General features: G+C 44.9%; 1 protein-coding gene across 4 annotated transcripts in view; it reads right to left on the minus strand.

Moving 5' to 3' along the window:
* Positions 1–23,441, minus strand: part of sdk2a (sidekick cell adhesion molecule 2a) — a 91,678-nt gene that overhangs the window by 42,661 nt on the left and 25,576 nt on the right. For all 4 annotated transcript variants that reach the window (XM_061026579.1, XM_061026580.1, XM_061026578.1 and 1 more), the window contains exon 2: positions 1,378–1,537. In XM_061026579.1, coding sequence (XP_060882562.1) covers positions 1,378–1,537 — 160 coding nt within the window. The remainder of the gene's footprint in view (positions 1–1,377; positions 1,538–23,441) is intronic.

Below are 23,441 nucleotides of genomic sequence, written 5' to 3' on the forward strand. Positions count from 1 at the left end.
TTTTGTTTTTTTTTAAAGCTCTCCTTGGAGTGTACAGCAAAGACAGCAGAGCTCCAGACTGGCAGGACTCACAAAAACCTCATTGTTATCTTGTATCTCCAGTCAGGGGAATACAATCATACGAGCAACTCTCACATGTGCAGCCATATACAGTCTGTCTGTCTATCCCCTCATGTGCATTCATGTTAAATGGGCTGTGTGAAATGCGAGCGAGACAACCCCAGAGCAGAGTCCCCTTTTAATTGGTTTGCTACAGCCACTAAGGAGTGTGTTGTCCGCCCCTGCCATGTTCCCCTCTGCACTGCAATTTGGATAAGGGTGGTGGTGGTGGTGGTGGTGGTGGTTGTGGGTGGGTGGGGTGAGGGGGTGTAGGGGGTCTGATTAAATGGATTCCAGTTCTCCTCTTTGATCAGGGCTGGTGAAGAATAACAAGCAGAGGGCTGGCCTGCAAAGCAGACCCAGAGACTAAGCCACGTGAGAGCTCAGCCAAATGCTGAGTAAAAAAAAAAAAAAAAAGAAGAAGATGAGGGGTGAGACAGTGGGAGAGGGAGAGGATTTGAGAGAGGTAGAGAGACGGACAGGGGAAGGAATGAGTGTGCGGTTAAGGAGGGTTGTAGCTCCTGATAGCAATCAGACAATGCCACCAGAGAGTGTCTGTCCATGTCTCAGGGAGGAGTCTGACTGTGAGTGGAGCAGAGAGAAAAATAAAAAAAAAAACACCTTGAGTGAGAGAGAGAATGACGTTTTCTATGGACTGGAACTGGAACCTGTTAGCACACTTATACAGTACATAGGCGTACTGATGCATAGGCGCAGACACACAAAGAGACGCCTTGTTAACGCAGGCTGAGGCTTTTTTCCTGCCACACTCCTGCGCTGTTAGTAAAACTGCTCAGCGTTGTGTTTACAGGCTGAAGTAAGTGCCCTGAAGAACTCCCCGGTCAGTGAAACAATATCTTTCTGCTGACATCGCGGAGTAGGCCAACATCCACACGCTATACAATCTGATAAACAATATGCATTGTGAGGTTTTGTTGCAGGCGATGATAGTTTGAACAAACAGCAGAGAGTAGAATAGTTATCAGCTCCCACTATCTCTGAATGTTGAATACGGTGCGAGATACAAATCGGGAATAAATCTGACAATCCCCCGAACGCAGGTTGTTATGTCTCAAGGGAGACATGCAGCCAAATCGGTCCTGAATAATTCCATAGAAATGAGTCACGAATATGAATAAAAATGAGCAATTGAGCTATTAGTTACAATTAAACGCTGCTGAAATGTCCTTGTGTAGTAAGCTAATTATAGATGATGAATAATAATAATCAAAAAAAGATAAGAGAATCAGTTCTGGCAGACAGGGTTGCATTCCTCACCTGTACTCCAGGGAGAAGCGTGTCAGCTCGGTGCCATTGTAGATCCATTTGAATTCCAGCGGCCAGCTGCCCTCTGCCATGCAGGTGAGGACCAGGCGGTTTCCCTCCAGATGAACCTGTGTTTGAGGAGGCTCCATCTTGAAATAAGGTGGGACATCATCTATTGAAAAGTGGGACAAGACAGACAAAAAAAGGGTTACTGTGATATAAAAAGACACAAGAAAAGACTGACAGAAAAGAAAAAAAAGAAAAGCAGAGAATAGTTGGTGAAAAAGGCGGTGATTCAGTAACCCCTCCGAGCAGACACACAACACAATTCCAGCAATTCACAGGAAATGAGGGCTCAGAACAAGCTATTTCCATTTTTCTTGTGCACTGATTGGGGAACTTGAAGGTCAACAGAGAAGCCTGCCAAAAAAGCACATGGAATAAGTTGTTACTGCAAAAGCAGCTTACTCTTTTATTTCATTTGAAACGCGCTGGCAAAGAGGTATAGAGGAGCAATTTGTGCAGCAGAGGGAGTGTAAATGAACACGTCCATACCTCTAGATCACTAAAAAGGATGGGAGAAGAGAGAGTGGAGAGACGGGGAGGGAGAAGGGAGATTGAAAGAGGTTGGGAGAGAAAATAGACAGAAAGCAGATGGAGAAAAATACAGCCGAGATTGTTCACAAACACAAAAAAAAAAAAAAAAAAAAAGAAACGCAAGCAAGTAGGAGGAAGAAAGAGTGTGAAACTGGGAAGCCATGGGGGTAGGGGCTGGGTTTAGAAAACACAAAGTTTCACAGCCTTAAACCCCCCTTCTCTGACAGGATGAGTTATGCTCTGTGCTTCCCTTCATTTATCTTTATAGTTCCCTAATGCAGCCAGATTATACAAGCCCCATCCGCAACACTGCACACAGCCAGTGCAGTCGCAGAAAGCCTTTAAGGTGATACACAAGGTCCAGGGCTCAGCTCGGAGACAAAGTGCTTTCATTTGAGCTGATGAAAAAGGCATGATCAGACCTATTGATCTGTCTGCCTCACCAGCCACGGGCGACACTGAGCCGATTGTGCCAGTGTTTGTGGCGGGCTAATTAAAGTCTGTATTAATAGTTGCAGTAAGCCGCCAAGGCCTCAAGCACGCCTGGTTCTAGGTCTTCCACACTAGCTGACTCACTCTCATGTCTGATTACTGGAGCTCCTTCCTCACCGTCTCTCCCCACGTCCGTACGCAAGTTCACACCAGAGACTTATGGAGCTGAAACAGAGGATGGTGTGGCGGCAGCGGGCGGAAGGGAGTGCATGTGAGGGCAGGCGTGCCGAGCAGGGAAGAGGAGACAGAAAATTGAACCTGATTGAAACTGTAAATAAAAGAATGACTGTGCACCTCTGTGTTTCACACAAGCAGCCATGCACTCAGAGTGCATAGACACACATAGACACAGAAAAACCCGACACACACACACACACACACACACACACACACACACACACACACACACACACACACACACACACACACACACACACACACCAGCACACTTCCGAAAGCTGCAGCTTACTCCCCAATCTATAACCCACAAGCACAGCACTCATAAACAGAGGCAAACAAACAACAGCCAATTCATCGCTCTCTGTTTCCAAACCAGTCCCAACATTTTTCACTGTTTGGTAGCAACAACACTCCTCTACCTGGCTAATCTGTTCTTTCTACCACCATTGCAAAAAAACCACAAAAAAAAAGCCCTCAGAAACAATCACCACCAAACCCGACCAGGCACTTGAAATTGATCCCTGTTTGAGCTCCAATGGAGGAGCCATCCACATTTTCCCCAAGCACATGCTGCTGGAGTGGTGGCTTTATGGTAATTCCATCCACCAGAAAAATGCACTCGCACTTGAAACACGCACATACACAAAAAAAAGGCACTCTGTAAACACACACACACAATGTAAACACACACACACACACACACACACACACACACACAGACAACCCGAGAACATTCACTTATGCCTGAACAAATGCGCACAGGCATCACCAACCACTCCCAGCTGGTTTAGGGGCTCTGTGGCATTGTGCACTTAGCAATGCAGCTCCATCAACATGCCTCCATTAGAGACCCGTAAACGCCAAACCCAGACTCGCACATTAATCGTCTGAAGCAAGAAATATACATAATACCAAGTTACCGATGTGAAATGACATAACTGGGAAATTGAGGGCACAGGAATCATCGCCGTGGTAAGCAGTTTGAGTGCAATTTTATGTGTTCACATCCGTTTCTGCCTCAAATTGCCCATCCAGTTGGACTCCGATTATAAATCCCCAAACAGTCGCTATCTGCAGAACTTGTGACAAAATTCCACTGCTAAAGAAAAGTGTATATTCTCAGGGACAACAACAGCAAGGAAGAGGGGGGGGGGGGGGACGTTTTAACATCACAAAGATTGTTCCACAGATTCCACAGATTGTAACACACTCGAGAAGTGATCTCCTTTTCGAGACTCGGCGAGAACTGAAATTGCAGCTGACCACTGAGCGCTAACCGTTCCCACTGCTGAGGAAAGGATCAGATAGGGCCTATTCCTCCGCACATTGGGCTCTGGGATCAGATGAGTTTCCAACAGAGAACCACTCTCTGGGGTCACTTCGCGGTGAGGTCGCTCTTCACAGTGAGCCACCGCGATCGAACGCCAACATATTTGTGTCTGAGGAAGACAAACACTGTATGCCATTCAGGTGTGTTCTCTCAGTTTCCTCAGATTTCTTCACCCTTTAAGTGTATGCAGAGTGGTTGTATGTGTACGTCAATCTGGGACCATCTGTGTCTATTTTTGCTCATGGAGATCACTTGTATAGGCACTTACAGTACAATGCTTTGTTGATACGTACAGTATGTACAGTAGAGATGGCTCATTGTTGATGAGTACGCTTTTGTCACTAATGTGTCAGGTCGATGTGTTTGCCTCCACTTTGATGTGATCCGTAATTTGTCTCAGTTGTCAACTTGTATTAGAGCAACAGAACAGAGCCTGAAGACACAAACACAGGAATGTACAAAAAGGGGACTATAGACTCGGCTTAATTACTGGAGACCTTGTGTACTTGTGATTGGCTGCACTGCGAGAAGGAGAAGCTACCATCCCTCATGCAGAGACGGGAGTAGGAATTGGAACAGCACTGGCTGGGAAGAACTGTCGCTTCCTCCTTTACTGTCATGAACAAAGGGACCCTGGTGCATTTTGGATTCATGGCAGTGCATGACGCAGGCTTCATATCCAGATGGAAAGCCAGAGGGCCGTTGTTCTGTACCGGGGAATTCCTGCATCACTTTGAGCACAAATAAAAAGGCAACCGAACTGGGTCGACAGATCTAGGGAAGACCAAAAAGCGGCATGGGAGGACCGGGATGGCTTTCATGTGGCTGCTGTGTGTAGCAGCTGCCCCCAACAGTCAAGCTGGACCACCGCGGCCTATTCACCGCAGATATAAAACACCTTACTCTAACCTGACAGCTGAGGTTGAATGGTGGCATGGCTCCAGCCGGGTCCCCCCGCTGCATACGCAGAATTTTAATAGCTGGAAGACAAAGACCACAGGCATTGGCTTTATAAAACCGAGGCCCATTGTGCTCCCCATCGTGCCATGCTGGCATGCAATCACACAGATGGTGTTCACATTCCACTTTTGTCTTGTATCTTTTCTCTTGCTTATTTTGGGCGCTCACCTCCTTACCCCTGCTCCTCTCCAGCAGCAGGGAGCTCTTCCTGCCTGCTGTTTAATCCTCAGGCACCTGCGATTGAACCGATGTAACCACATCCTAGGTGGCACTCAGCAACAACTGTATCACTGAAATGCATCGATAGAGTGGAGCCCCTGCCTGTTGAAACATTTTGAGGTCCACTCTTGATATCCACTCACTTTTTTCTCCAGACCTCACTCACTTTACCACCCTTTCTGCTTTCTGGCTCTACACCTTTCTTTTCTCTTCTGAGACACACACGTTCCAAAAAGACACAACTCCCCTGCACCATCCACCTCCTCCAATCCGCCTTGTGGTGCATCGTGTGTCACCCAGGAAAATTTAGAGCTATCCTTTAGCCTCCACAATTGGACTTTAACGCGCGAGACGGGTCATGGTTAGCCTCTCTGATGGGGGTTATGTAACAGTCATGGCACTGACCTTGGCCTAGTAATGGGTTGGTGAAAAGGTTTTGTGTTGTGTGGTCGATGGAGGGAGGTTAAAAGCATCTTAAAAGCTGATGAAACATTTCCCTTATGGGTACACACGTGCACAAAATGCACACACACATCAAATGCAAACACACACACACACACACACACACACACACATGCTGAGTTGTCTTCTCAGGTTCATTTGTTGCTTTACAAGTTGATCTGAGCATCTTTGAGCCAGGAAAATGAAGCTCTGCAAACACACCAACACACACACCAACACACACACCTACAGATATTCACACCTCCCCCCATGAAAACATAGCCCGTCCTGAAGGTCAGACTGATCTGTCACTCTGTCACAAGCTGCTGTCACCAGGACAACAGGCACCACACCGATTTACACTCCATCACTTAGGTGAGTCAGAAAGCAGGCGGACACAAAGGGAGGGATTAAGAAAGAGCGTGTACAAGAAAGAGACAGAGAGGACGAAGATGGAGTGACGCTGGGAAAGATGGTGAGAGATATGCAGAGTTTCGAGATCGGGAAGTGATGTAGGCACAGTACAAGGTGAGAGACTGTGAGGCGTGGGGGGGGGGGTAAAAGAGAGAAGAGGAGGGTGTCCTCCAACACTAGGCAGCAAGGTGAAGCGACCCATTACAGCCAAACAAGCAGGCCAGGCTTGAAAGACGGGGAGAGGGAGACGGAGAACCTCCATCAACCCCTATATTCATTTCAGAAAATGGCCCATGGATCAACATCTGCATGCCGCATGCGAGTGCCAGTCCGTCAGAGCTCGATATGTCCCTCCCCCTCTTCATATTTATAGTCCCTTCAACATGTTTGTAGGACTGCAAACTACACAAGATCTCTGGGTAACTGTGCTGTGGCAATATAGACTTCATGGCCCAAGTAGCATGACTTTAAAAAGCTGGAACAGTCGTGCTCAATACTCTGAGGAAGAGACGAAGAAGGGATATGGATTTTCTTTTTAAGCTTTAAAAAAAAAAAAAAAATGATGCGTCTGCTTTGATGTCTCGGAAGAAAAAGTCCTCAGGTCCCCTCAGATGAAATACTGCCGGCGTCCCAGCTGTGTTTAGTGGATCGCTACGGGTTAATTGATGTGTAATTGATGTGTGATTAATTGAGGTGTAATGTAGCGCAGTGACGGTAGTGGGATCCCACTTGCCGTGGGGTCTGTGTGTGTGTGTGTGTTTGTGTGTGTATGTGGGTTGAGGTGTACCTATCTGATGCTACAGCAACACAATTAGAAGCAGTAGCATGCAGCCAACAAATGGAGATTTAATTAGGAGTGAAGATGGAGCGGAGAGGCCAGTCACTGGGCAGCAGATTGAATTATCTGGACACACACTCCAGAGGGCAGCGCAGACAAATTCACAGTCGCACACAAACTCTTTTCTGTTAGGGATTCTTCTCTGTTTGCTTCGCTGCTCCTCTGAGTGTCTTCCTCTTCCTCACTGCCATGCTCTGTCTGTCTCAAAGTACCTTTTTCTTTTTGATTTTCTTCTTCTTTTTCTCTTCCCATCCTAAGTTTCTTTCCTCTTTCCCCCGCCACATAATGGTATTCTCTCTGTGTGTTATGGCAGTCTCTCTCCCTTGGCCGCCTTGATATCTCCCAGTACAGTAGTTTTCTATACTCTCTCTCCTTGCTCCCTCATCAGTTGTCATCTCTCTCTCTTTCCTCACATACTTTTCTTCACAGATCTCAGTCAAGATGTCCCTCCATCCTTTTCTGTCTGTCTGCTTTACTCCTAATTCCTTGTCTCTCCCTCCCCCCTCCTCCCCCTTACTGCCCCGCTCTCCCCTCCCCTTTCGCACTCTTCTTTCTGAGTCACTCACAGTATATTGTATGGCGTACCTCGGGACGTGTCTGTGATATCCAGGAGCCTAATTAGCAAGTCCAGCTCCTGGCAGGGAACACGGCACGCAGAGGAGCACAGGCACAAGGCCCGGCGTCAATTAATGAGACCTCACACACCCACGGCCACCATTACACGCCCTCTGCAGCATCGTGCCTCGAGTCAGCTCAGCCATGTCCGATGAACAGCAGCAAAAACCGCAGCCGAACAACTGTAGCTGGTTGTAAGAAAGTTGTGTCTTAAATCACAGAGGGATAGTCGTAGCTTTGTAAAAGACAAAGCACGGATTCTTGTCTGACGTTGTGACACTGATAAGATTTATGTCTTGCAGCACTGAGCTGTGAGCATATTCTCGGAGCCAACAGATCAATGTATCAACTTAGAAATGTAAGCCAGACACTATGGCAATTTCTTCCTTTCTAAGGACAAGATATATGAAAGTGTTACTTCTTACAGAAGTGAGGTTTGCAGAGCTTTTTTAGGGTGGAAAACAATGGGAAATAATCCAGGCTTCCCATCCGTTGTAGTGCGTGTGTGACTGACATCACAGTATTATTTCCCAGGTGAAACAGGCTTCTACAGTTTGGGAGAAGAAGTAAAGGTTTTTTTTAGTGTGCCAGATCACATACATCTCTTTCTCTGACTTTCTCTTCTCACTAGGGAGAGGGGAGATAGTGATGGGTGGGGGAGACAATGGGTACAAATTCTCACTTGATCTCTGTGAGAGCTAATTGAGAACAATAGAGAAAAGGCAACAAAAAACAGATAAACGACAATAAGTGGAAGCAACGGCAAATAAAAAAAAACAACAACTAGAGCAGCATCGGGAATAGGAGGCGGGCCACTTTTTCTCAAGGCAAGAGAAGGTTGGAAATAGGCCTAAGTGAATTTAGAAAGTAGGGCAAAGACTAATGGAGGAAAATAAACAAACGCGCTGAAATGTGAATTCCACAGGGCCCCGGGTCATTAGAGTTAATACTGCGCGCTATGCCATCTGCTGCGATTGTTTACACTAGCCCGGATAATTAGATCCTAATTAGTGGATGGTATGGTGGGGGAAACATTACTTCACACGCATTGAGATGGAGATGATCAGATGCACCTGCGATGCTGCGTTGTCTGTCCATCCTGGGACCTCTGTGGGCAGCTCCACGAACAAGTACATCACAAAAAAAAACCTTGATTTAATTGCCCTGATGCACCAGACACTAACTGGATCTTTCCCTCCCACCATTAAAATAAAGATAGAGTTGTACTTTTCTTGAGGAGAGATTCATCTTTGCTCTTGACATTATGAATACCTGTCAGCACCCGTTCACAAGTGCGCATGCAGGTTGTGTGCCTGTGCATAAAAAAACAAGTAAATATGCTCTTCCTTGTGTGTTTATACCTGCGTGTTTAAAAAAGACAGACACCAGAATATTATCAGACAAAATGCATGGACTCAAACTGCCATGTCCCATCCGTGCCTTTCTCCCCAGCCGATCCCTTTGAATCTGTGAATTTAAGAGATACCGCTGGCATGCTAATAGTGTTTTGCTAGGTGCGAGGTATCAGGGGCGGCTGCCATTGTAATATATGCGTGTGGAAAGGCTGGTGATTGTGATTCTTATCAGTGTGGCAGAGTGCATGGGCGCCAAGCAGTGAGTGGCAGGGGCTGGCAGTAAATGCTAATGGCAGAGAGCAGCTGACAGAGAAAAGAATTATTATCTCCCTTCATTACATTTACACAGCCTGGCTGTCTGTCTCACTTCCTTCCTCTGGGAGAAAGCGTGAACGGCAATCGGTATTGGCAATGCTTTATTTACCTGTTTCTGCAGAAGACAAACACCTTCTCCGGTGTCAATGCATCATCCACGCCCGGCATTGGCATCTCAGGAGTTTCTTAAATTGACAATGCGTCACACTGATTCAATTGAGCAAAAAACAGATCGTCTGCTGGGAAGAGATGGAGATGAAAGATGAGTAGATTTGAAGAGTGGATGGAAGATGGGATGGGATTTTTTTTGTGTGCGATTTTTTGGTGGGGGTGGTTTGAGGTGATGTGAAGCAGGATCATCACCTTTGTAAGCAGCAAAGCCTGTGGGAGCTCAGACTCCCTGCTCCTAATGGAGACCTCTGGAGTGTGAGAGCTGACAGAGTAGAGCTTGTCACATCACTGCCTCTCTACAGCACATTACAGGGAGAGCCCCTCTGACCACTATTTTCTCCCATCATCCATGCTAGAGAACCAAGACCTGCTCTGTGATGGTGTGATAGCCACGCCATCAGCCCCAAATCACTTCCTTAAGATGGATCCTCAAAGCTGTCAGCCTCCATACCCAACATCCCCGCCAGGCCTCATCGGTGACCTCTGTGGCATCGACGCAGGGGGAAGAGACTCCTTTGCGTCTGAAGTGCACATGCCCCCCCTGCCTCAAGCAAGGAACGACAGAACACAGCTTGGTGGTATTGTGTAAAGACAGGCAGCCACTATGCCAGCAGGCAGACAAAGATCTGAACGCCCTGACATTATGCTAATGGAAGCGTTTGGCTGGTTCGTACATGACTTCACACCACATTGCTCATCTCAATTATGAGATACAGTAGCGGCTGCTCAGTGAGATGCATGCAATTTGTACAAAGCGTGGGGGAAAAAAATCTTAGTCAGAGATACTAATTGTTGTGCCCCCTCCACATGATCCTGGATGGTTTAGTGTGAAAAATACGACTTGTTAAAATCGGGTGTGCATAATCACAGCCTAAGTGAATACGATGAAATTATGCACGCCTGAAAATGAAATTAATAAAGGATGATGAGACGCTTTATCCTCACAGTCCAAACCAGAACATTATAGAGTATATTTCTCTCGGTTAATGAAGAACACATTTAAGGATAACCAATTCATTTGTTTGTTACAATCAAATTCCCCATATACTTAATCAAACTTATCCTTCTAAAATCCTGTCATCTGTCCACAACAGGCCCACACTTCCACTTGTAAACATTGAGTCATCTTGTTAAAAAAATGCAAGCTGTCTAACAAGAAAACAAAACCACATACCGCTGCAGTGGATCAATAGATTTCATAACAATGGCACGAGCTCCAGCTTGGATCCCTTTGCCAACGACGCTATCCAATAAAAGAGGCTGATGATGTTTTTCTTATGATATTCTTAGGCTTGCACTCAAGCTTACTTTGCTCCAAGTGTTGCTGCATAGATGTTGGCAGGGTTGGTTTCTTCCATTTGGGACGGGAGTAAATATTAAGAACCTTGCTAAAGGGAAAATGCACTCTGTCCCATTCTGGATTTGAAACTTCAACTCTCTTGCACCTCAACATGGTAACATTTTTCCTTCTCATATGCAAGAGGGTGTGAAGAATGGGAAGCTGTAAATAAGTTTGGAATTTGCAAAAAGGAAAAACCAAGGTTAGCTCTATTTTTTTTTTATGACACGGTCTTATTCATATGCAAGAGCTCTTGATATTAGAAAAAAATAGGAATTACAACCACAGCAGTTTCAGTCTTCACACAATGTCACATATTCCTGGAGGTTATCATTAAAAATTACATAAATTTAAATAGTAACACCATCTTCCATCAGGTTAATGTATTCGGAGAGCATTTTCCCACATGCTGTGTTACTGAAATATTCCCATCACTGCTCTTAACACACCAGTGTAAAACAAACCATGTCTATAATTCACTGAACTTTCTCCACTTCTGAGGACCTGCGAGGCGGGAGGCATTGAATGTTGTTGGCTGCAATCACACGCTGAAATACACGCGTACGATCAAGCCGATGTGGCATAAAGTACATGGAGCCCAAGCGGCAGCATGAGTGATTTGAAGGCTTAATGCGGCTCTCCACACCACACAGAGTTATAGCTTGTGATTTGCATCATAAACGTCTGGTAAATTTCCACTTTTGGAAAATGAATATCTCTCAATGACAACCTGACGGGGACACAGATGGGGGGAGGACACTTTTTTTTTTCTTTCACATTTGTATATTCCGCCCATGATGGGGACCTAATTCCATATTACTACATCTATAAGCCGTGCATAAATACACATCAAATAGCATTTTTTTTCTAACCTCATAATCCCAGGATAATCTTCATCTACAATGTGAGCGTTGCTAAATTGGAAGGAAGATTCACAAATGAACATATTTACATCAGTCCCATTAGTGAGACACGGAGGAGATTCTGCTTCGAGATTTGCTGCCGCTGCTTTGAAATGCCTGTAGGCACTTAAGAATTTTATTAGAAGCACTTTACCGCTCACCATGCCATGGTAAGTAATGTGCTTTAATACACATATAATGCAGTGGATTACAAGTGGATATTAATAAATCATCTGTTTTATTTATTACTGCTCTTTTACCACAGCGAGTAAATGACATGTTTAATCTCTGTCATGGATTCAAGGGCTTTTTGTGCTGTCTGTGTCTGTGTGTGTGTGTGTGTGTGTGTGTGTGTGTGTGTGTGTGTGTGAGAGTGCGTAAAAGCCTAACTTTGTAAGCGCCTGCATACTTGTTGACCTTAATACACAAAAAATGCAGATGTGTGGGCGCAGTTAAACATTAGGTGTCTTCACATGTGAGTGTGTGCGTGTATAATTATTCATTTGTGGATACATGCCTGCAAACCTGGGTTTGTGTGTGTGTGTGTGTGTGTGTGTGTGTGTGTGTGTGTGTGTGTGTGTGTGTGTGTGTGTGTGTGTTTGTGTGTCTCCTGTGAGTTGATCCATGTATATCTGAATTCTTCATCAGATTAAAGAGACGTGCATGTACTCCACAGTCCTTTAATGACAGACAGATCAAAGCGCATCATGTTCCTGGCTGAGTTGAGGGGGATCATTAACGGTGGGTCAACAGGGTATCATTAGCCAGCATGCTACCCATGCAGCGTGTTTACTTCCTGAGTCCTATTGTATGTGTGTGTGTGTGTGCACCTGTGCCATAGTGCACGCTTGTATGTGATCATCAAATGCATCCATATTGCTCTCTGATCTCTGCACAGCGTGTGGGCGGAACACAGGTCTCTCCTGAGGCCCATTTCCCCACAGACAAATGCCGCTCCAGCGGTGAGAGCCAGCCTCATCTATTGTACCTCCTGCCTCCATCAACTCACTTTCCATCTATTACGACCCAACAGGCCGATCTTCATGGCTGAAGCTCATTGTAAAACCCTTGCCTTGCTGATTCAATAGGCTCTAGAGGGTTCTGACAATGACCAATTCACTCATGACTATTATTCATCACAAAACCTTTCCAGCTCTCCAATAAAATCCACCACCCACCTTTCCCACTCTGTTTGGTATGCTGTAACGATCCATCACCTCCAAATGCTGTGCTACCGATGTACCCTGCACACACAAACACACGCACATACATCACTTTTCTCTTACGACTCCACTGAACAAACTCTTTCTCACCTCAGAAATTGCTATTTTGGTGCAGGGCTATTCCTTCTCTCAGCAGTTTCACATAAATTCTTTCTCTCTTTACAAACATACCCTCCTGGCTCCCTTCTACCATGCGCCCTACTCAACCGCAAACTGCTCTTTTCCACTGCCAAATCCCTCTCTCTCTCTCCCCCTCTCTCACCTTCAGATGCCACCCGTCCGATGCCTCCATGCCTGACTGCTTTGACAGGCCTGAGATTCAGGCGGGGGGGATTTGATCCCTCCGTGGAGCCCAGCTCTAGCTGTGGGGTCCACTCTCCAACCGCCGGACGCAGAGCCCTGAGCCACCGATTAAAAAGTCATGAAGGCTTTTAGGGGCATGCAGGGCTGCAGTTTCCCACTCTTCTGTGGATTGGCTGCCTGAAAATAGTCTTTGTGTTCCTGAGACAACAGGAGAATATGCAGGAGGTGGGGAGTTTGAGGAGATGCGGGTTAACAGAGCAGCAGTGCGTGGGCCACCTTGCTCTCCCATGTGCTCTTAAGCGGCGCTCTCCCGGCACCTCGCTTCCTTAGATGATACACCCACAGTCTATATATGCTGTACATCATTGGCCCCTATACGAGCATTGTGTCCGGGCTTTACGAGAGTGAGACAACAGCTCTTTTAGAACTCCTCCCTTCAATGTCTATCATGTGGAAATCAGCTTTGGCAAGTGAGGGTCACGTCCAAGGTTAGGCCCTTTATACCATCCAACCAAAAAAAAAGTCTCTACAGAAACGTATAGACAGAAGCACCTGGCAGTAAATAGAGTATCGATGCCTTCTTTGGAGATGGATAAATGCACTAATGAGAAGGGCTGTGAGCTTGTAAATCATCCACCTGAAAGGCTTGCTTTCAAAAGGTGGGACACAATTCAAACAATGACCATTCGCCTTATAATGGCTGCGATGAAAGCTCGTATACAACAATACACGTGTGAAACAAGACATTAACGTGCTGTGGAAAAAGGCACCAGCCTCCCACCATTGGTCAAGTCCCACCAACAGCAACCATCCATAGCATTGTCACAAATAGGAGCCAGCTGCTAATGGAATCAATAAAGCCTTGCAAATATTTACAGGACAAGAGAGCCTCAAGGCAATCAATTCCAATCCATAGGACGATGGAAGGTTCTACTGTGGCTGTGTTTCAGGTTAAAAAATCAATAACGTCAGCTCTGGAAACAGAAGGAAAGAAATAAATAACAACCTTATTGCAGCAGCCCCCCCTCAGTCTTTCAATCATACCTCTGGCCTTCTTTCCATCATTCTTCTGACCCCTGTGTTGGTTCCCTCTGTTTTTTTCCAAGTTTGACATCGCCGACTGCGCCTCCCAATAGGCATTAGCAACCGCAGGGAGTGCATCCAGAAAAGTAGTGGGAGACAGCTTTTGAAGAAGGGAGAAGCTAGTGGATGTGACAGGCTGTTTGAAAGCCTGGGAGATAACAGCGGCTGCCTCTGGAAGTCTTAACAGGTAAGAAAACGGAAAGGTACCGGGGAAACGGAGGGGTGAGAAGGCCAGGCAAATACTCTGGATAATAGGATATAAAAACAATGTTGCTCCTTTTCGGCATACATCGGGAGGCGGAGAAGGAAGTCAGGCTGAGTGACGGAAAGTGAAGTGTGGAGGCAGTGCAGAGAATAAGAAGTAGGGTATATTAAAAACAGATTGCTTCCATTTCTCTCTGGGGGCAGATTTTTTTTATGCACAAGGTTGTAATCCCTAGTTTATGTTCTGTAGTAACTAGCTCGATAAAATACATCAACCCAGCACATAAAAAGTGAATAAAAGGGAGTATATAAAAGTGTGTCAGGGCGGCAGGAAGCTATAGAAGTCAGGACCGCCCAGAGTGATCGCTGATTTATTGATGCCTGGTAGCACATTGACGAGTTCTGCGACTTCTGATAAATAGGCGATAATGTCAGCTTTTTCCTCCGGTAGGCGCGCAGTTAACAGGCCTAACGCAGCTCCCCGGTCTCCAACCTAATGAGCAGGTAGTTGGGGGAAGAGGATGAACGGAGCTTCCCCCCTCTCTCTCTCTCGCTCTCTCTCTCTCTCTCTCTCTCGCTGATGCCACTTGCTGTGTTTTCGCTCTCTCATGCACAACGTTCCGAGAGAGAACAATCAGACAGAGCTACAGCTTCTGCCAGCGGCTATCAGTGTCTCTTTAACAACTCCACCTTCTCTCTGCAGTAGCACACAGGAAAACTGTGTGTGTGTGTGTGTGTGTGTGTGTGTGTGTGTGTGTGTGTGTGTGTGTGTTTGTGTGTGTTAAATGGCCATGCATAAACCCTCTGGTGGCTGGATTTAGCATAAACAGACCATTGGAAATTGCTTGAAGGCTGCACAAACAGTGGCCTCACTCGGGCATACAACAAGTGCATGGTTAATAGCGAAGCCACATGTCACCGTACACATCACACCGCCCCGAGGCTTGAAAACTTAAGTACCTGGCCGATTGTTTCATCACCTAAAGTGCCTGCCACTGTGTATGTGTGTGTGCACCAGCAGAGATAAATCAGGCAGATACGAGCATAAATCAGCTGTTCCACCGTAGTTTATTTTTTATTTTTTGCACTCTCTATGCATCATGCAGATATGAACACTGCTTGGTTCATTCTCTGGAAAAAGCAACTACATCCTGATCTGATAGATATTTCACAGCACGGCTCAATTAATTGAATTTTCAACCGAGCCATGCAGGAAATCCATAAAACAACTCCAACTGAAAATGCATCGGACAGCGAGCATGTGTGTGTGTGTGTGTGTGTGTGTGTGTGTGTGTGTGTGTGTGTGTGTGTGTAAAAGAGAGAGAGTAAGAAAAGAAGAGAGCAAGAGAGAAAAGGAGCGAGAGACTGACCGCACCAACTTCAGGGCCCACTTGGCAAAGCGCGTGTGGTTCTGACTGCCAACTTGCGAAAAATGTCAATTACTCTCCCTACATCTAAAACTTTTATGAAGGCTTCCAGGCTGTATCAAAGCCTTCCACCTCACCAACTCCCCTCCAAAATATTTTCTCCCAGAGAAAATCATCTTTAATTATTGAGAGCGTGGTTTCAAGTTTATTAGTGTTTTTTTTTTTTTTTTTCAGGACTTCCTTCAAATAGCTGTCCAAGGAGCCGTTGTGCATATCAAAGACGATCTCAGTCAATCTGTCTGTTTGCAACAAGGAAAGCAGGTTTGAATCAATGTCAAAAAAAAGAAAAAAAGAAATCAGATCTGTTGCTGCCAAAGTAAAGCCTGTGATGCATTACAAAGACAACTGTTTGTAGACACAGGAAACATGTAATGGTAGCAAACACAGATATGGTTTGGGAAGGAAATTAGAAACAAACACAGAAAGGAGATATAGAGGCACAGCCAATATCTTGAAAAACCCCACTGAAGAGAGAAAACGAAGGTTGAAAATAAATAAAAGAGGAGCAAGTGATGCTTGCGATCACAGCACTGAGCAGTTTTCTTATTAGTTGACTATAAGACGTCCTGCCCCCACTGTGAACTGACCCAACCCCAGACTCCACAGTGGAGAGTTGTATATATTTCCCAGCAGTGCGGCGAAAACAGGCAGCCCTGATCTTTCTACTTCCATAAGCAACACTATTTTAATCCCTTCTGGATCAAAGGAGACAGCAAGCTCTGCCTCCCTTTCATTAGGAGGGGATAGAGAACTGTGTCGAAAAACCTCCCTTCTCTCCAGGACCGAACGGCCAGGTTTGATCAATCAATAGCAGCCCAGTCTCTGTGGCCTAAGTGCTCCTGCTCTAATCTCTCTCCTCTGAAATATGGAGGGTGAGGTTCAGGGACCAGCAAGACACCCGCACAAACTTTCATCAAAACACTCTTTGGTCTGAGAATGAGTCAAATTACACTGCACTTTGTTATGTTCTGCTCCGGCGGAAAATCTGCAGCCTGACAAGCACTGCCTCGGTACTTAAGTCCCATCGCTCAAGACATGAAAGTCTGGATGTTGGTGAGAAAGGACAGAATAGGGATCAGCCAGGCTGACGGAGTGGCTAAGTACAACTGGGCCGCTGTCTGACTTTGCCATTGTTGTTGCGATGGTGGAACGTAATCTTCTTAATCACGAGCTAAACCTGCAGAACAATTGACCCATTTTCATGTGCGGCGTCTTATCTCTGAATGCGTGCTCATATCTCATTTGGAAGTGTTAAAAATCCCTCTTCAATCTAGGTGATCTGTTCTCACCAACCTGCCTCCACATTCCTCTAATCCACTCACATCTAATCCAATGCATATCAGCCACAGAAAGGCATGTTTATATATGGAGAGCTCGGGTTTAGCTGTGCTGTCCCATGCGATGCTACACACTGTAAGGATCCTTTACCACAAAGGTATTCATTACATGCTGCTATTTGAGTTTTTTTTCCTATTCATTTTATTAATCTTTTCCCTGATTACTTCATGGCTTTTTTTTAAATGCATGAAATAACTGCTTGGATTCATTTTTTTTATTCATAAAAGGTTAACTTTGAAATTCTCAGTTGAATAGAGCAGGATGGACAGGTTGTTAGTCGATCAAAAAAGGATGAAATACATTCTTAACATTTTTAATTTTGACTTCAAATTCAAGGAAAAGTTATCAAATGTATCTTAAAATGGAGTGTGGCATTGGAATGAGTAAAAATTGGGTGACATTCAGGCTGAAAGTAATCACAGTTTTTTTTTTTTTTTGCAGTAGAGATCGCAGAGGTAAGCTCACATCTAAAAATTGGATTAACAGGTCCAACCCCTAATAACGGATTCAACTTGAACTTATTTGTGCGGGAGCTTAATCACATTAGCCCCGGAGAGCCACACACCCACATTTAGAAAACAACAAATCACTGCTTGCTTTTTCAGTGTGGTATGAAATCACTCGTGATTTTGGCAAGGTTCTCGCTGGAGGGGAGTTCAACATTTCTTTCTGCACTTTTGGGGGGGGGGGGGGGGGAGAAAGCATGTGTTTAATGATTTTTTAACATGGGTAGAAAACAACCCACTGACCAATGTTTTCAGACTCTTTAAGACAGCTAAGGTTATGTTGCTGACGAGGGCAACATCACTGTGTACACTAACAAGCGTAAATGAGATGAGCAATCATTGTTCCTATGAGGTCAGAGTCTGCGTTCAATAACGAACTGGAATTTCCCATTTGCTGATGTAAATTGCATTTTGCATAGTAATTACATTTGTAATGTCAAAGAGAATGGTGGGAAAAGTTTGCAAAAGGGGATTGAATGCATATAAATTAGTTTTACAGTAAACTTGTTGGAAATGTCTCAGTAGGTGTTGTGTTTTTTAAGACACGAGAAGAGGTGTGGTGTTATATTTGAATCAGAATCTGTGTTTTTATTTCTGAACTTGAGAGAGGGATTTCTGCATCAGAATGTAACTGAGTGATGTGTTATAATGTGTTCAAGTTGCTTCCATATACTGTATCTGAAGGCCCCGTTTATATAATCTGTGTTTGTGTTTGCATGTGTTTATCAGTCTGACAGTCTACCTACACAGCAGAAGAGGGGTGTTACTGAAGGATTACCCATTGCGGTGACAGTCTGTCTGGAGCTCCAAAATCGGTATTTTTTCCTTGACTGGATGCCAGTCAGCCTCCCTCTCTTCACCCACCTCTCCACGCTCCCCTCCTCCATCTCTCCGTTTTTCTCTCTCTCCACATCCCTTCTCAATGAAATGAGAGGGGATGGGCTCTGTCAGCATGAGCAACGGTGGCATTATTGTCAGCGTGAGCTGTCTGTCGTTGTGTGCCGGGCCGGACCCCTCCTGTCGGGCCTGTCACCGCGGCGCCGGGATGAGATGCGGAAAAACTTGCGCAGATTTGTCGAGGGGGAAATAAAGCATGGCACCCCGACTGATCTGACACCCTTATCTTCATGGTATCAGTTCCCCCTCGCACATAGACAAGGCAGCCAACCGAAGCAAATATAAGTAACAAACAAAAAATCAATATAAAGTACATCAAAGGCTGCCCATCTACTGTTCCATATGAAATTAATACGACACAAGCAGCTGATGTCAGGCCCCGGGAGTATCAGAGTTAGGGAAAGCCAGCATCCAGAGTCCTGACCTACAAACAGCTTCAGTGAAGTTAAACAGTGGACTGGACAGTGCCAAAACGCACATTCTCCCTTCCTCTATCTCTCCTCCTTGCTTTCAAACACCCTGCCAAGTTTGAGAATCTGAAATCATCCCTGCCAGGAAAAAAAAAAAAAAAAAGATATCTGGAAGCAATGCTCTTATCTAAAAAAAAAAAAACGGTGTAAAGCACAAAATTGCACATCGCATTTGTGATTTTTTTTAAGATGTCTGCTTACAATTCTGTGTGTCCTCTCTGGAGGATACATGCAGCCGGCTTGTGAACACAAGCTTTTCTTTTTTTTCCCCTCCCCACCCTCTCTCTTCACTCCCCGGGTGTCTGAGCTCTGCTCGGGGGAGCGAGCGTGTTGAAGACAGGAGCAGAGCCACCAGCTGCTGACCTTTACTAAACATCACACAGCAGCGGGGAGCGCCTCGGTTTACCTGACTCACATCTTCAAAACAGCTAATCAAAAATGTCTCTAATGGGCTTCCACCTGTGAGGAGCTATGTGTATGTGTGTGTGTGTGTGTGTGTGTGTGTGTGTGTGTGTGTATGTGTGTGTGTGTGTGTGTGTATGTATGTGTGTGTGTGTGTGTGTGTGTGTGTGTGTGTGTGTGTGTATGTGTGTGTGTGTGTGTGTGTATGTATGTGTGTGTGTGTGTGTGTGTGTGTGTGTGTGTGTGTGTGTGTGTATCCGTTTACTGATGTTTCTGCATGTGTGTATACATTTGGGTTACATACTCTCATGAAACGCTTTGATTAAAAAGTCAAAAGGGAAAAGAAAATGTACGTGTTCGACCCACTACAAAGTGTCTTAGCATATAAGCTCTTCTACAAATGCCCTCATAGTGGGCGTGAGCAACAGTAAATAAATAAAGTCAAGTTTAACTTTATTGATAAACATTTCATTTCTAGTAACAACAAGAGCTTTACAACTGCTATTGCATTTAACACCAAAACCATAACTTCCCCAGCGAACATTTTTTCCACTGAAAAGACGTTGCAAAGACGACTATGGCGACCGATAAAAAGATAATTAAATAATAAAATAATAATAAAGAAAATTACAGTATTTTCTGCCACTCTTTATAGTTTTCAGAAGCCTGGTGGGCTAAAAGTTCTTAGGAAAGTGGCGGCCACCATTGAACCCCGTGGAGCTGCAGCACAGGCTTGTTTACTTTCCGTCTCTTTCAAAATGATGCATGTTTACATCACCTGAAAACCACAGAAAAACAGAGATATTAAGACATACAACCCTGATACAGCACCTGCGACAGTATTTCAATCACTACAAACAGCAAAGTCCTCACCAGAACTGCACTTTGAGGATGTTTACATATGTATAGAGGAGAATCCTTCCCCAGGATGAAAGCCTAAAAGTCCAGACATGGCAGGGTCTGTAATGCTGCCATTTGGGAAGTGCAAGAAATTCTTCAACATCAAAGCACAGGTGAGTACTAAATAGTTAACATTTGCTAGTTCACCTTACCTAATAAGATAAGATTATACTTTATTGATCCGCAGTGGGGAAATGCGGGCGTTGCAGCAGCAAGACAGAGAATAATACAACATTCACAGAATGTCAGCATCAGGATCAGAGTCAGCTGTCACTCTCAGTCAGTGTTCCAGGGCAGTGATGTTAGTGAAAAGAAAATAATCTTTAGCTCAAGTTCACACAATATTTCATGGCAGGGTTGAGACAAGTGTGTTTGTTTGTTCCCTCACAGGGACAGTGGAGTGGTCTAGAGTGTTAATCCACAATCCCCCCTCCTCTCTGGGTTTTCCATGGGATCCTGTAGAAGTACAGTTTCCTCGATGGTTGGTGCATTCCATCGAAGAACTACTGTCTTTTGTTTAAAAATTCAAAAGATAAAAACTGGTTAAAGCTCAGAAGTGGCAACTGAGACCGGTCTCTAAGAGTTGAAATTGAGACCAGCATCCTCTATGTAGCATGCAGCAGTAGGTGGGCGGTTCCATAAGTGTGATGTCACATTGATAAAACGTTTGTTAAGACCATCTACTCCTGTTACAAGATTTATCACACATTTTCAAATTGCAATATAGCAGTTAAATGATAGTTTAAGGGGGGGTGCTGGTAGCCTAGTGGTTTGCATGCACGCATGTACAGAGGGTATAGTCCTCAAAGCGGACAGCTCAGGTTAGAATCCGAACTGTGGCTCCTTACCATATGACATCCCCCCCCCTCTCTCTCCCAGATCTCTGACTAAGAAGGTAAAGAGTTGGAGGAATAACTAAAAAGAGTGAGAGGAATTGGGAAGGCAACAGATCGAAGAAGAAGAGGATGCCATGACAATTACAGAAGGAAAATTATTAAGTGAGCAGAGTATCACAGCGACCAGTGAAAAAATGCGAGAAACCTGTTAAGGAAATTTAAACTGCATGCATTCAAGTTACATATCTTTGAATTTCTTCACCTATTGGTACCAAGTAACTGCATCAGCACCCAGGGTTTTTTCTGCTTTGCTACTCAGATGTGTATAGCCTCTTCTATGTCTTCTTTATTCTTGTTTTGTCTCTGGATGTTGAAAAAATGATCTCTTTACGATGTTGCTGAGCCTTCTTAATCACAACACTCAGCCCATATAAAGTGCTGTATAAATGTTTTTTGTACACAAAATAAAATGGATTGAAATGAAATCTTTCATAGACGGGATTTCAAACACCGTTGAGAAAAGACATTTGGACGAACGCCCCTACAACCATGATTCCCATCACCCTTCCGATGCAGCTTAAATTACCAAATAGTCATAATTAAAAAAAAAAAAAAAGGTGCTTCTGACACGTTGATGTTACAACCACATGTAAGGGGGTAAAAGAAGAGTTTCGTTCTCAGTGGTTCAGACCTGTTTTCGACAACATTTCAATGTTCATTTCCCAAGTAGGGTCCACTGGTTGCAAAATTTCAAACAAGGTTCATGTTATTCTTGCATCATAGGAACCCTTTTAACAGACATATTTAGGCAATTTACAGCTTGTTTTGAGTTTTATATTCTGTAGAAGTTGAATGTGTCTCATCCATGTGAACGTGACCTGTCATTGAACCGCTCATTATTAAAAATCACACTTATTTGTGTCGGCATTCACTGTTACATTTGTAAGCTGTGTTTCTGCTCTGGGCTAAAAATCACCCTCAAGGTCTGTGTGTGCTTGAGGCCAAAGTGCTGCTAGAATAGAAAGTTCAATTACTCGGAATAAATCCTCTTTCCCACACCCCTAACCCACTTCTGAGAACCATCTCGCCCTTTTCCCCTGCACAGGAATCCAGCCCACCTCGTGACTCTTTGAGCAAACCTCCTCACAATCCCTCATAATCAGCGCCCGCTCCTTGACAGACTCGGTCTCCACGGCTACTGAGTCCGCCCTGATGAGGGTGTGCCTCACATCAATAAGCTGGGGTAACACTCTCAAAAGTAGTTGCTTATCGATCAGATCAATAGCAGGTATTCGTCTCTTAGAAAGGAAAAGGAAATGTAAGGAAAGGAAGGGAAATTAAGAGAGGAAAGGGGAGCGAAAAAGACGAGTATAGGAGGTGTAAAGACGGGGGGGAAGGACGCAGGATGAGGATGGGTGAGGGTGATGGGAGGGAGTGGTTTGGCTGCTATTATAGCTCCTGGAGAGTAGGAACTCAATCAGTGGCCAGACGAGAGGCCCATTGTGCTGCGGTGTAATGGGAACTGTGAGATTTTATTAAGAGAGAGCAATTGCATGTGCTCCTCATCAGGGTTTCCATTGTGGCTCTGGTGGTCACAATGACGTCTGGGGAAGATAGAAACAAGGTATTTACTGTCTCACATTTCGAAGAATAGACAGGCTCCCCGAAATAGGGTTCCACTTTGACGTTCGGGGCTCTGTTGCCTATAATTGTCATGGCATCCTCTTGTTCGATCTGTTTCCTTCCCAATTCCTCTCACTCCATTATTCCTCCGAAACTCTTTGCCTTCTTAGTTTCCCCATTCTCCCCTCTTTCTCGAGCTATTTCATTTCTTTTGCGCTTTTCATTTGTAAATCACTTTCCCCGACTCTCTCTGTCTGCCATTGTGACGGAGCAGCAGAGAGTCAACCTTAGCCAGTTTTGTCTTTTCCAGTGATTGCAAAGCATTGCGAACATGTACTGTGGCTATTCGGAGGAGACAAGTGAAGGGAGCCGAGAGAAGGCGTGGGAGGACAGCGCCGTGAGAAGGTGTATCGGCTTTGACGAGTGATGGAAGCAGCCTTGTCTTTTTGATGCTGCCGAAAAACAGACGGGTTTCCTCCAGAACAAGCACCGCAAATGCGTCGAGGAACTGTTTATTCATTTCCCCCTCTTCAAACTGTGCAGATAACTATAGGTAAAGGGCAAGTTGTTGATTGCTCTGTGTTTGCGTACGGCTTCATGGGAGGTAAAGAATAGATTTTCTGTCTGTATAGGTTAAATTATAATTCCCTCACTGCTGAGGTTCCCATTAACCATTCAGCCACCTTCACTGCAGAA

This window comes from Labrus mixtus, chromosome 20 (genome assembly GCF_963584025.1).
Source record: "Labrus mixtus chromosome 20, fLabMix1.1, whole genome shotgun sequence".
Taxonomy (NCBI): domain Eukaryota; kingdom Metazoa; phylum Chordata; class Actinopteri; order Labriformes; family Labridae; genus Labrus; species Labrus mixtus.